Source organism: Prosopis cineraria, unplaced genomic scaffold (genome assembly GCF_029017545.1).
Source record: "Prosopis cineraria cultivar Desert tree isolate PC_DT_omini unplaced genomic scaffold, ASM2901754v1 PC14, whole genome shotgun sequence".
NCBI lineage: Eukaryota > Viridiplantae > Streptophyta > Magnoliopsida > Fabales > Fabaceae > Prosopis > Prosopis cineraria.
In genome coordinates, this window is record NW_026555345.1 from 9,929,321 (window position 1) to 9,943,064 (window position 13,744).

A 13,744-nucleotide genomic window follows, 5' to 3' on the forward strand; every position below is an offset into this window, starting at 1 on the left:
TTTCAAAAAATAGAAGAGAGGTATCATTAATTAAGATTAAAAAGAAAAAATATTTTTCTCATTTTCAAATATAAGTTTTGCATCAACAATTTATTTTTTATAGATTCCACATGTACCTCTTTTATTAGAGGGACCACATTATTCTTTTTCTTTTTTATTTACTATATCATATTAAAAAATAAAGATATAAAAATCAAATGTACCATACCCATCTAAAAATAAAATAAAAGGAAAGAAAGAAAAGGCTACCCATTGGTAACAAATTAAAAAAAATGAAAAAAATTAGATGGTACTGTAAATCTACCATCCAACGGTAACAAATTTTTAAAAATGGAAAAAGTGGGATGGTACTGTAGATCAGTATTGTAGATCTACAGTACCTCCCCCAGTTTGTGCTTACAATATACAAAAGATAAAAAACCATGAAAAAATTGGGGGCTTTTTGAGTAAATCATTGTTCATGTACTGTTCACGCAAACATCTCAAATTTATATAGATATATATGTCTTGGATGGCCAAGTGCCATTATTGGTAAAATTGTCTCTTTTAACGATTTATAATGGGGCTATATGGCCAACTTATGTTTAAATTGTTTTATTATGTGTATGATTTCTTTATTAGGTATTTATCAATCAATTGAACTTGGTTCAAGCCTTACTAGAAACTAATGGCAATTGGTTTGGGTTTAAGGCACTTGGACGTGTGTTAAGTTTGGAAACATGACGTTAGTACATTTAGGTTTCCAACTTTCAAATGGGTCATTATTTTAGTGTGAAACTAATGTCATTAGCTAGATAATTGAATAAATTTTATATAAGTACTTGAACCACTCCGATCAAACATTAGACAGAAAAATGGCACAGCCGAAAGTTGGTTCGTGTGCTATCATAATAGCAATGTGGCCCACAATGTATGACATAGCAAGGGAAGTGTCCTTTTGTGTCATTTGCCACGGCAAATGACACTCCACTTGAGGCGTATGGCCCATATTTAGGGTAAATTATTTTATTGCTTCAATTTTAATCATTTTCTTTTGATTTTGTCCATATGATTCTCTAGTGCTTAAAACTTTTTTTGTAATCATGTGTAGGGCTTAACCAATATTTTAAAAAGGGCTGTTAATGGGATCCCAACTATTAATTATTTAAAAATCATTTTGTTTAACCCTTATGTTCATTGTCATGAGCTAATGGGATTAATGGTTTTTTAATGGCTATTATGAAGTGATATATATGGTATGTCCTAATAATATCAAGACAAACATCATAAAGAAAACCTTCCATATATGATTATCTTTCAAGGTTAAAGAAGTTTAAAGGGAGGCTTCAACTTGAACATCATTTCCGTTACAAATACCCCATGATATGATAAAGTAAAAATAATTGGAGCTTCACCAACTTCAGGCCCTTACCCTAAGGCCATTGCAAAAATCGAACTAGAATAAAAATAACCCTTTTTAAGTAAACCGACTAAAAAATTAAAGACCCAAATCAAAATAATCCCTTTTAAGGTTAAAGAAGTTTGAAGGGACGCTTCGACTTAAACATCACTTCCATTGCAAATGCCCCCATGATATGATAGAGTAAAAATAATTGGAGAAATCACCACCTCCAACCCCTTACCCTAAGGCCATTGCAAAAATTAAACTATAATAAAAATAACTTTTTTTAAGTAACTCGACTACAAAAATCAAAGACCCATATCAAAATAACCTCTTTTAAGTAACAAGCTACAAAAATTAAAGACCCATACCTTATTGTCAAAGACTACTGTAGAAATCATCCTTACCGTTTGAAGGAGCATCACCACCCATCAATCATTGTCCACCAAAATCATTATCATTATTATACATTCCTTAATAGAGTCAGTAATTTAAGCAGGTTGCATTTATTTGGGCCAACTCAAACTTATTAAAAAAAAAAACCTTATAGCCAAGCATGTTCAAACACTCTCAGGTTTTGAGCTTATTTGGATTTGGCCTGAATGATCAAATTGTCAAATTTTTTATAAGAAATTCAATTTTTAATTTGAAATTAATTTTTTATTATCGTAAAAAATAGGATTAATATATAATTTTGCCCTTGTACTTATTTTCAAAAAGTATTGCACATCTTGTATTAATAAATGAGATAATTTTTTCCTTAAACTATTTGTTAGAGGAGCAAATTTGTTTGTTAGCCATTTATTCTTCCATCTTGTGCTGATGTGTCATGGGCCCATTATCTTTTGAATTGGCACCCTATCTGTAAGCTTTGACCTTATGATGTGGCAAATTCAAATTGTGCTCTCCTTTTAGCTCTTCTTCTCATGTCTACTCTTCTTACCCAAAAGTAAAACAGGGAGTTCTAGGAACCACATTTGAAAATTGAGTTATTAAGCTATGAGCTATGAATGCCAATAAAACGATTTTAGCAAGGAGTTGATATTGCATTCACCAAAAAAATAGGATATCAATACAAGAAAGAAACTCGGCCATTTAGGAAACTTGAAGCCCAGCTTAAGAACAAGTGATTGATGTACTGCGTGATTGAAGAGAAGAGAAGGCAAAGCAAAAGCAAAACAAAAACCCCAAGGCATGGGTCCCAATAATTGCATGTCTAAATGAAACAAAAACCCATGTACCCAATTAAACAGTAAACTCACAAAAATTAGAGCAATCACAGTGGCTGCCTTGCCTAGAAAAACACTTCATAAGGACCTAGAATTGAATGTGTTTTTTGCTCCAATTGATCTGAAAATAGGCAAGAAAATGCCAATCTATTTTGCCCAGAAAAACATCCTAACTTCTCTAAAATTTCTTCCTAGAGAGGAATCTAGCAAAATTTCTTTCTCACTTAAACAACTACCTTCCCTCCTTAATTCTACACGACAAATCTTCGAACCTTGTCATGGAGCTCTGTGGAGTCATGCCATCGGCAGGGATTCAAAAACACTTGAGTTGAGGGATTTGAGAACGTTGTGAAGCTAAAAAATGGAGGTTTGGTTGTCGCCTTTGGCATTAAAGTGGTTGAAGACTCTCTTGAGCGCATGGTGTCAAAACAGAGATATGGTCGAGACTAATGAGCAACTAAGAAAGAAGATGTGCCTGAGAGAGAACAGAGCCTGCATGCGACTGAGAGGGTAATAGGTCACACATCATGACATGCCATCACAAAACGGGGGAATAAACGATTGACTAATAGAAAGAGAATTATGCTCTTTTAAAAAATAGTTCAGGAAGAAAATTGTCCCACTTATTAGTACAATATACCTAGCACTTTTTGAGAATAAGTACAAGAATAAAATTAAACCTTAACCTTAAAAAATATAAATATATCTTTTAAAAAATAAATGGTTATTTTGATATCTGAAAAGACTTGACTTGAATTATTTTAACAGATTCAGGCTAGCCTTAACTTCTTTCAAGCTTATTTGTTACCAGGTCTAGTTCTTAGTGTCGATAACAAGGAGAGGAGGTGATGGGGCCAAGAAGTCAAACTTGAGGCTTTGATGGAAATGGAATTAGGTTCCATGAGGTTGGATGTGAAACTCAGTTTTATCAATTTTGATGAAAGTTAGTTCCATCGAGAAGCCAATTCTAACCAATGTTTTTAAAACTAGATCGGATACTAAATCAGAAAGATCAACGGTTCACATGATTCAACTAAATTAGACTAATGGTCAAATCGATGACGTAATAATTAAATTAAAAAAATTATATATGTATATAATAATCTAAATATAAAAAATAAATATAACTTAAAAATAAAACTAAATATTTTAAGTTTATCATAATTTAACAGACCACATGATACAATATAATAGTAAATAATTAAAAAAAATTAATCATTTCCTAAAAAATAAAAAAATATTTTTTTGAACAATTCAGTTTTTGAAAATCGAATTTGATTCCCAGCTTGATTCCAGCTCTCAATCTAACCGTTGGTCCAAAATAACCCAACTCGGCTCAACCCTTAAAATAATTTTTACATGTTGACTGAGTCAAAATTCTGGATGTGGTCTGGTTTTTTAATCGTTGACTCTAACATACCAAATATTTAAAATTGAGGATTCAGCTTCTACCTCCAATTCCTAACCTCATTTTGCTCTTATCAAAATGAGGCATAAATAAGTGAATGATAACTTAATCTCAAAAATTTGAATTAATGATAATTATTTCACAAAATTTTAAAATTCCAAAAAAATATTGTTTCTCTAGAGTGATTTTTTTAATAATAAATGGAGGCAAAAGCCAAGATCGACAAAGGAAAAAGGGGTTTTTTTTAAAAAAAAAAAAAACTAAAGAACAAGAGGATAATCAACTCATGTGCCTAAAATTGAATCTAACGTCATAGCCCATAATAACTAAATAATTAGGGGATGATTCCATAACAATTCATTGTTGGTAGTTTGAGCATAGTGCATTGCGTCCCGATCAATAGCGCGGGTATTTACTTCTCCAATGTGATAATGAGAAACCTTCTAATCTTGTATGAGCACTTCCTTAATATTGTCAATAAAAAGTTGGGTGAAACTGATCCATAATCTTTTGAATGTTCTCTGCAGCTTTTATGGAATTAGAAAACAAATTAATTTTTTTTTTAAATCAAGAGTCCAACGAAGATTTGGAAGTAACCCAAATTGAACGTGAATCCGTCTCTGCCAATTAAAAATAGATTCGGCCTCCTCAAATAAAATAATTAAATCCTATCCTATTTTCATTGTTAACAAGCTAAACCTATACTTTCTTTTTAAAGTACTTTCCATCATTTTATGTAATTTTTTTAATATTATAAGAGGATGAGATATATTTTTATTTTTAATTTTAATTTTAAATAATAATATAATTATATTAAATATTTTTCACTAATTAAAAAGAAATAAAATTAAAAAAATTAATTTAATTATTATAAAATATTTTATATTTTAAATAAAAAATTATTTTTAAAAAATGTCTTATAAATATTACCAAATTTACATTGATTTCCCCCCCCCCCCTCCCCTGTCACCCACCACGCGCGCGCGCGCGCTTATATTTGTGTGTTCGTCACCAAGTCCTGATCAATCCTCGCTTCCTTTCCTCGAAGTTACAGAGCTTGACCAAAACATACGTCTCAACGTTTTCTTTCCTTCTGGGTAATTTTCTGTCTTCAGCGACGTCGCCTGCTCCTTCTGCTTCATCTTCAATCAGGATCGGAAATTCCCCAATTTTTGTGCTTTGTTTCTCATGGCTTGTGATTGTAGGTATTTTTCGTTGAATAACCCCTCATGTCTCCGTTTTTCGCGCTCCATTTTTTGTTTATAGGTGTAGATTTGATTTCGTCTCTTTTGGGATGTTTTTCGTGTTCTCCACGCTGCTGTTATCGGGGTCCCCTTATGTTTTTGTTCTCCTTCTCCGCGGATTTTATTTGACTTTGATTTTACATTTCTTTGAGGTTTCACAAGATTCGATGGAGACACGGAGTCCAGAGATATCCAGATCACTTCCCCCCCTTTTCATTTGATGTTTTTAATTACTTTTTATTCTCCTCGCTATTGAGGAAAAACTTTACTCTTTCCTTAGTCAGTCTGATATTCTCCTTGAACATGTGTTCAGTGTACTCTGCATGCACGGTTTTAAAATTGTGTGTAAGTATTCACTGATCTAGCGGTCTGTTTTGATTGTGTGGTCGGTTAGTTTTGGATCTAATTGATTTTGCTCTCATTCCTGCTCTTAGATTTGTCGGTGCTGTGCCTGACTTGCTCTCAATTTTTGTTTGGTTTTGATTTTCCAGTGTTGTGATTTTCTGATATAGCAGTTTTATGTTTTGTATTTTGCAGGTTCTCCTGCCTGCCGATCTGTTATTTGCTTTTTACGCTCTTTGAAGTGTGACTAACACCTCAAAAATAAATTTAGTTGTCTAGGAGAAGCTTTTGGAAGGAAGATATGTCTACCAACGTTATATTCAGTTTAGAATACTAATCTACTTGAAAAGTTGTATTGAAAGTTGGTTTCGCTATTGATTTATAATATTGCTCCTAGAAAGGGTTGTGGCATTTGGGCAAGCTTTGGAATCATGCCTGTTTCAGGACGTGAAGAGGTGTTTATTTCCTTTCTGATTTACAGCTACCTACGATTAGAGAACCATACCAATTTGTTCTTTTTTGGATATTGATTACTTGATCTTCTATTGACAGACTGGGGTTAAATCTTATGATGGGCAGTTTAGTGGTTTTATTGCAGCTGTGCCTATCAAGAAAAGGAGGTTCCCTTTGATCCCGACCTTTTCACCTTTGTCTGGAAAACATGATTCACTTACTGAAGAAACTGAATCAATACGGAAAGAACATTCAAGCATTCCTCAAGGATCAACTGTTTCAAATGCTAATGCTGTAGATGCACCAATCAAGAAAAGAAGGCTCCCTTCGGTTCAAGCATCATCTTCTTTGGAAAAACTTTCTTCACTTCTGGAAGTAAACAATGCATTGCATGGGGAAAATTCAAGCACAACACTGGCTTCAACCCTTTCTACCAATTCTGCTGTGTTATCTGGTACCAATAAAAACCCTGCATTTGAAGAGAAGAATGCAACTTCGGATGTTACAAATGCTAACTTTGCCCAAAACGGTTCCAATTATGTTAGCCCTAAATTGGAGGAACCAGATCTTGCAACGCACTCAAGAGCATTGGATGATGCGGACAACAAAGAGAAGTTGATTGCTAGTGAGAATTATGAAGAAAAATTGGGAACCCATGTGAAGGAGAATTCCGAACTCTTGTTGGCTGCCAAAGAAAGTCTTGCACTTAATATAGGATCCAAGATTAGCAAGCTAAGTGTTGAAGAGAAAGATAAACAGGAGAGTCGTGCCAGTATGAATTTATCTTTAGATTTTAAGGAGCACTTATCCCCAGCTGTGACAAGTCTTGAGATTGGTGAGAGTTTCCAGAAAACTGAGAAAGTAGCGTCTGTTTCACTGAAGTTATCTCTGAGCAAGGATGAATGTAGTTCCAAGAGTTTTAATGATGATGCTACAACTAATAGGGGAAACTGGGATCTGAATTCTACAATGGATGCATGGGAAGAACCTGGGAGTGATGCTACTTCAGGTAAAACATCTACTTCTGGTTCTGGGCTGCAAATTGCTGGCAGTGCACGTAATGATAATAATGTTCTGTGTTCCCCTGGGATGGAACCAACTGGCAGTGCTTCCCTAAAGCACACCACTAGAGACAATCTAAACAAAACTTCCATGATTTCATCCAGACTGTATGGTCAACAGTATAAATATGTCAACTCTCGTAATCTTTGCTTTGCTTCATGTCTTCAGAAATACTCTGGAGAACCTTCTAGATTATCTGTTAAACAAAAATCAAACTCTGCTATTCCTACTATAGAATCCCTTCCATTTTCTGCAGGTACAGCTTGTCCTCCTGTGGGAGCCATATGTTCAGAACAGTTGACTAGCAATGCAAGTATAGTTAACCATCTAGATAATCATGCTTCGACATATGAAGCTTGCACTGATGAAAAAGCATCTCAGGGAAATTGTTTAGGTGACAAGCAGGTTCGTTCAGAAACAGTTGCCACAGCTATGGTTGATAATGCAGAATCAACTGGTCCTGTCATGAAGGATTGTGCAAGAGGTGATGAGGAAAATGCAGATGATGCTGAGGGATGCTGGTTGAAACTCACGAATGACCTCCCCTCAGATCCACTGTGCAGTGGTGAAGATGGTGTTAGTGACGATGAAAAGATAACATTATCAGCTGATATGCTAGAGGATGATTCTTATTGTTATGATTATGAGTCGGATGGCACTCATTCTTTAACTGTTGCCATGGATATAGAGAAGCATTGTGCAGAGGACGATGATTATGAAGATGGTGAGGTTCGTGAACCATTAAAGCATTCTGTAGCAGAAAAATCTGTTTGTGAGGTGAGAGAAGTAGAACGTATGGTTTCTAGTAATTGTGATGATGGCAAACAGGTTGACAAAGAAGTGTTAAGTGGTGATTTTCCCGCATCATCTCTTATTGAAGAAAACGACAATAGAACTCTTACTCGTAGCAAAATAGATTGGGGTAAAGATGGCATTGACAGTGAATCAATCAATATGTCTGATAATGTTGCTGACAAAACTGTGTGTCTACAAGAGTCATTGGAAGCTGAAAAGTTAACTGTTGGCCCTCAAATAAGGTCGTTAGATCATTCTGAAAGGAATAAAGTGCTTGATGCCACAGGGTCCAAATTATTTTCTGACCAAGGCAATAATGGAAGCAATGAAGTAGATATTGCTCTGTGTGCTGATGAGGTTATCAAGAACTTGGGCATGGTAAGAGAAACTGCCTCAGATTTGCCAAAGATAGAAGTAGCTTTAAATATTGATGAAGAAAGCAAGGATGTCAGTAATGGTGGTAATCAAGGAAGAATTATAAATTTGACCCAAGCTGCTAGTTCCTTATCTCCTACTAAATCCAGGTCCATACCAGGCAGGCGATTGTCATCACAAGCTGGAAGTGATGTATTACCTGACGCATTTCATCATGAGAAATTACATGGAGGAAGGTATATCTGTATATCCTATTGTCTTTCTTCCTTATATGTTGTTTGTATTCCCTTTCACTAACACTTTTGCCTTCCTCCTTGTGTGTTAATAGTTAATCTTTTCCTAGTACATTTGCCTTTCTCCTTTTCTTCACATTTCCGTATTCCTGTTTTCATTTTCAGAGATGATATCTACATTGATGGTCCTTGCAAATTTTCAAGAGAAAGGCATCAAGATATTTCACCTAGAAACTCAAGACTAGGTTTTGTGCGTGGTAGAGGGAGGATTAATGGGCGGATGGACACATGTCGAGGTGAATGGAAATCTGATCGTGACTTTGCTGGTGAATTTTATAATGGTCCAAGTCATTTTGGTGGCCCTAGGCATAGATTTGTATCTGCTGTTCATGATACTGAATCTGACTACAATAATGTTTGCATGATGGTTCTTTTGTTGGTAACAATCGGTTGGATAGGAAGCCCTTGAATGATGAGAGACTAGTCAGTGGTCATATTACATTGAGGAGAAGGCCTCCAGAGGGGAGAGAGAGCCTGCAGCAAATGGGGCATAGAATTCCAAGGACAACGAGCCCAAGTAGATGTGTTGGAGATGATGGTTCTGACTTTGCTAGTATGAGGGATGGTGAGAAGTTTTTGAGAGGTTACCCTGAGGATACTTTGGACCCTATGTTTTCACGTCCCCTACCATTTGAGAGAGGAGATGGCCGATTTACACGGGGAACTAGGAACTTCATTCAGAGAAGGGGTCCTCCTCGAATTCATTCCAAGTCTCCTATCAGGTCTAGGAGTCGTTCACCTGGTCCATGGTCATCTCCCCAAAGATCTCCTAGAGAATCACCAAATGGGTTTAGTAGACATCCTGAATTGGCCCATCGACGATACAGGGTTGACAGAATGAGATCCCTTGATGGTCCAATTTTCTCTAGGGAGAGAAGAGTGGTCAAGAGGCATGCCTTTCCTTCATATATGTCTCATCCTTCTAATGGTACAAGGGATTTTGATTCTGGAAGAGGTCGTGGTTATCCCAGGTCTATCATAACTAACAGGGGTACATCTGGTCGAATTTTGTTTAGAAACAGAAGATTTGATGCTGTAGAGCCCCAAGATTGGGCAGATAATGATGAGTACTTTGGAGGTCCTATGCATTCTGGTCAACAATTTGAACTAAATAGTGAAGGAAATGGTGATGAAAGAAGGTATGTTGACAGACGGGAACCAGTTAGATCATTTAGGCCTCCTTATAATGATAGTGGCCGTGAGAATTTTGATATTGATGCAGAGGATGGGCCTAGACACTACAGATTTTGTGCAGCTGATTCAGAATTCCAAGAAAGAAGCAATTTGAGAGAAAGGGATTTTGACAGGCATATCAAGAACAGGCTAGCAAATATGCCCCCTAGAAGAACAAGAAATATAGATGAGCAGGAAGGTAATTACAGGAATAGGGGGCAGGATGTTTGGAGAGATGATTGCTTTGATGATATTTCAAGAGTGAAGAGAAAAAGATTTTAATTGTGTAGCTAGAAAGTCTTCTGCTTAATGATGCAGGATAGTTGGAAAATCTGTACTACAATTTTTTGTCTAGAAAAGTATATTAGAATAACTTCGATTTATAAATATTATGTTGTGTTTGAAGACTTCTTGATGTGTCACTAATTCAAGCGAAAGGGCAGAATGTCCTCACAAACAGCTAAAGTGATGGTTGTAGAATTCATAAAACGTGCAAACTGAAGGGGATTTCTTTTTACCCCACAAAACAAAAAATGAAAAAGGAAAAATGTTAGTGGAAGTATGTGTGAAATGGATGTTGCAAGTTGCAACGTTATGATTTACCGGAGCACAAACTAATGCCAATGCATTTGGGATATACGTATGTCTTTCTGAGAAACTTGGTGAGTGATATATTTTTGGGATATTAGTGAATGATTGTTATTATAATTACTTTTGCGGATTTTCTTACTGCAGTTCACCAGTATGCTTCAATTTCTTATTGGTGATTACATTGACATCAGGTTGCATAAGGCTCATGGGAAAGTTGCTATCAATGGCAGTTTAGTGATTCCATGCTTTCAGTGACCCTTTGAAGGCAAAACTGCTAGTTTTTTTTTTTTTTTTGGGTTAAGTGATGTTAAATACACATTGGCTCTGTGGCTCTGGTCCCATAATTTATTTTCTGATGAATCCTATACGGTGAAAATTGGATGTGCTCAACAGGTTTGTGGATTTTTTTTTTTTTAACAGCTCTTATTTTCTTTGTAATATCATCTGGAGAAGCATCATGCTAGATGGTGAAGTCAGATGGAAATCATGTTGAGACGTATGATGTTGCCTTCTGGAGAGGAATGCGTTTGCAGGATGATTGCTTTCTTTTGCAGAAAGGGTCCAAACCTGATTGATGGTCATTTGCTTGAAGAAAGTGATTGGAATGATGCTCTTTCGTCCTTTTCTTTTGAAATGGTGTGGTCAAAAGAGTGGGTCATGACGTGCATAATAATCTTTTTTTATAATGCGTTGGAGGCTCCAAGTTTTGGATCAAGTCCTTTGATACATAATGTGATTAGTTTCTTTCTAATATATTTTATCCCCAAACATACGATCCTCTTTTATGTTCTGATTCAATCCTTTTTGCTATGTTAATATATGCAGGTTATAGCTGATCGTGACTATGCTCCTGGTGAACAGGTTAGGATAAATGCTTTCTTAGTTATACTAAAAATTTTGGATTTGTCAACTGATTCCTTGCTTTTAGTTGTTTAAACATCTATTGGTGTTGTAGAGTTATCTATCAATGTCAAAATTTTCTGAGAGAAGATTAAAAGTGAAATATCTCTGACTAAGAAAAGTTAGAATGTAAACATGTTAGGGTGACTACATCATGAAACCACTCTTATGCAGACAATGATTATAAATTGCCAATTGACTTACTAAGAAGCCCTGTTATGGAAGCTTGGTCCAAGTTCGTATCTGTTGATAGAGGCCTATAAAAATTTGGTCTCACTTTAGTGATTAACTACAGCCATGTGTGCCTTGAACCGCACCTGGTTTGGTCTTACTTTCTTGCTTTGGCACATGAGGGTATAAATTTACTTAAAGTTGCACAAGAACTTATCTTTCAATTTAAGTTTCCTTAGCCATTTTGGGTCGACGCTATCTCTACGACTTGCTTATTGATTAATCAAATGGCCATTTTTTAGCATTAATGGTGATATCCCTTATGCAACTCATTTCCTTCCGAATTCTTGTTCTGTGTTGAATCCATGAGTTTTGGGAGAACTTGTTTCATTTAGGATGTTCGCTCCCAGGTAACCAAGTTAAGCCTGGGTAATTTGTCTTCCTTGGATACTCGTATCTTCAGATGGGATATCAATGTTTTTCTCCTTCTTTGTGCCACCGCTACCCTTACTCCAAACTTGGACTCTTTAACAGTAACAACTCACCTTAAGGCGAGTTATCTGGCCATTGAGGTTGACTTTCATGGTAAACACTCATTTTCATCCAATATAATCTTCATGCCACAGACAAATCTACTATCATCAAGGATGATTATCTCATGCATAACAAAACACCAACTAGAGTGAGATAATGCTTCATGAACAGATTTTGGAATAGAAAGAGTGTCTAGAGTTGCTATAAAAGAGTTAGATAAAGGTGGCAACTGGTCATAAGAGACAAATGAGTAAATGGAGTCAGTTTATTGACATTTACTCCCTCTGAAGCACAATATAAGTCATTGTTAACTAATTTACATTTCTGTAAAAAGTTGGTTAAAATCTTGATTTTTTGATAATTTTTACATCTTTTCAATCGTATTCTTGAGTGGAATGTAATATTTGACTTGTTCAAAACCCGTTGATCAATTACTCAAGTGGAATGTATATGTATAACCTACCCAATAACTTATATTTTCGGCCAAACAAAGCTTCTAGAAAATGCCCTGTGTTATGATCTAGGGGGATTACATTTTTGTAGAGCAATAGGAAGGTGAAGACTAGGGTCAGGGACATCCAAAACTAAGTCTGGCGGCAAAGAGGATGTTAAAGAACATGACTTTGGATCGGCAAGACCAGTTTCTTTTCGGTGAGTAAACATGAACAGTGGGAGTTGAGCAGATTCTGCAATAGGGGCAGTGTTGTCAAATGGACTAGTAGAATGAGTAATTGTTTACACTAGCTCCATTTTGACATGGTGTATCAACACCAGTAGTTGGTGAATAATACAGTTCTGAATCATGTATGATTGCAACGAATATGAAAACTATTTTTTTGGCATTATCATTTTGTAAAGAAAGAAGTTGTTGGATGAAACATCTTAGATCCTTAGTTAACAATATTCCCAAAGGTCTGGCTAATGATAGAACATAATAGTGTCGTGTAATCTATATAGCTGACTCTACTTAGTGGAATAAAATTTATTGTTGCTGTATCACTTTGTAAGGAATCACCAAAATGTTGGATTGATTTTTTATTTCAGCACAAAAAGGAGAAAGTGATTTGGAATGATTTTTCATTTACTATAATGAGGAAATATGAGGTTAATAATAAACAACATAAAAAATAATATTTAATAGACTTAATAGGAGGATACTTGTGGGTAACGTAGCTGGAAAAAAAGTATGGTTTCTCTAAAAGAAGACATAAAAAAGAATGGCTTAACTGACAATTGGTGTAAAATGGGTCAAAACACAGGACAATAACCAATTGAGGCATTTATGCACCAAGAATGTAAAGCTTGCCTTACTAATAATTCCCTTCATCTTAAGATCCCAAGACAAGCTATGATCAGGGAAAATAAGATAAATCAGGGTACATGTGGGTTTACTTGTAGAAATGAGATTAAAAGAAAAGTCAAAACTCAACATCGAGGGTGAAGAAAGTGACGAAGTTGTATTTAAAGTTCTGGAGCTGATAACAAGAGAAGTTAACCCATCGGCTTAAGTGACAGTAAAGTGAATTGGCATGTTATGTTGTTCTTGCCCCCACCCCCCCCCCCCAAAAAAAAAAAAACAAAGAAAAAGGTGGGGAAGAGGCCTGATTGCTGTCGATGGGGTACATGGAACCAAAATCAATGACCTCTTTGGAAGAGTAAAGATGAATGTCGTCAGACCGGTTTTGGTTAGAATAACCTTCCAAAACTGGTAAAAATTGAATCGGTTAGGATCCGGTAAAATTGATGAAAAACTTTGTTTTCATATTTTTTAGAGAAAAAACCTCAATGACCAA

The 13,744-nt window shown here is 35.5% G+C and overlaps 2 protein-coding genes across 5 annotated transcripts; both read left to right on the forward strand.

Moving 5' to 3' along the window:
- The first annotated feature begins 4,980 nt into the window (after positions 1–4,980).
- Positions 4,981–8,991, forward strand: LOC129292699 (uncharacterized). Of its 4 annotated transcripts, XM_054930304.1 has the most exons (5): positions 5,005–5,223; positions 5,800–6,059; positions 6,157–7,066; positions 7,376–8,525; positions 8,688–8,991. In XM_054930304.1, the coding sequence occupies exons 2-5, from the start codon at positions 6,036–6,038 to the stop codon at positions 8,989–8,991; spliced, it is 2,388 nt and encodes a 795-aa protein (XP_054786279.1). In that variant the 5' UTR covers positions 5,005–5,223; positions 5,800–6,035. The 4 variants fall into 4 exon arrangements, with proteins under 4 accessions (XP_054786278.1, XP_054786276.1, XP_054786277.1 ...); XM_054930303.1 differs by having other exon boundaries at positions 4,981–5,115; positions 6,157–8,525; XM_054930301.1 differs by having other exon boundaries at positions 5,004–5,223; positions 6,157–8,525.
- LOC129292700 (uncharacterized) lies at positions 8,930–10,162 on the forward strand. Its single transcript, XM_054930306.1, has one exon. The coding sequence runs from the start codon at positions 9,066–9,068 to the stop codon at positions 10,035–10,037; it is 972 nt and encodes a 323-aa protein (XP_054786281.1). The 5' UTR covers positions 8,930–9,065; the 3' UTR covers positions 10,038–10,162.
- Positions 10,163–13,744: the final 3,582 nt, after the last annotated feature.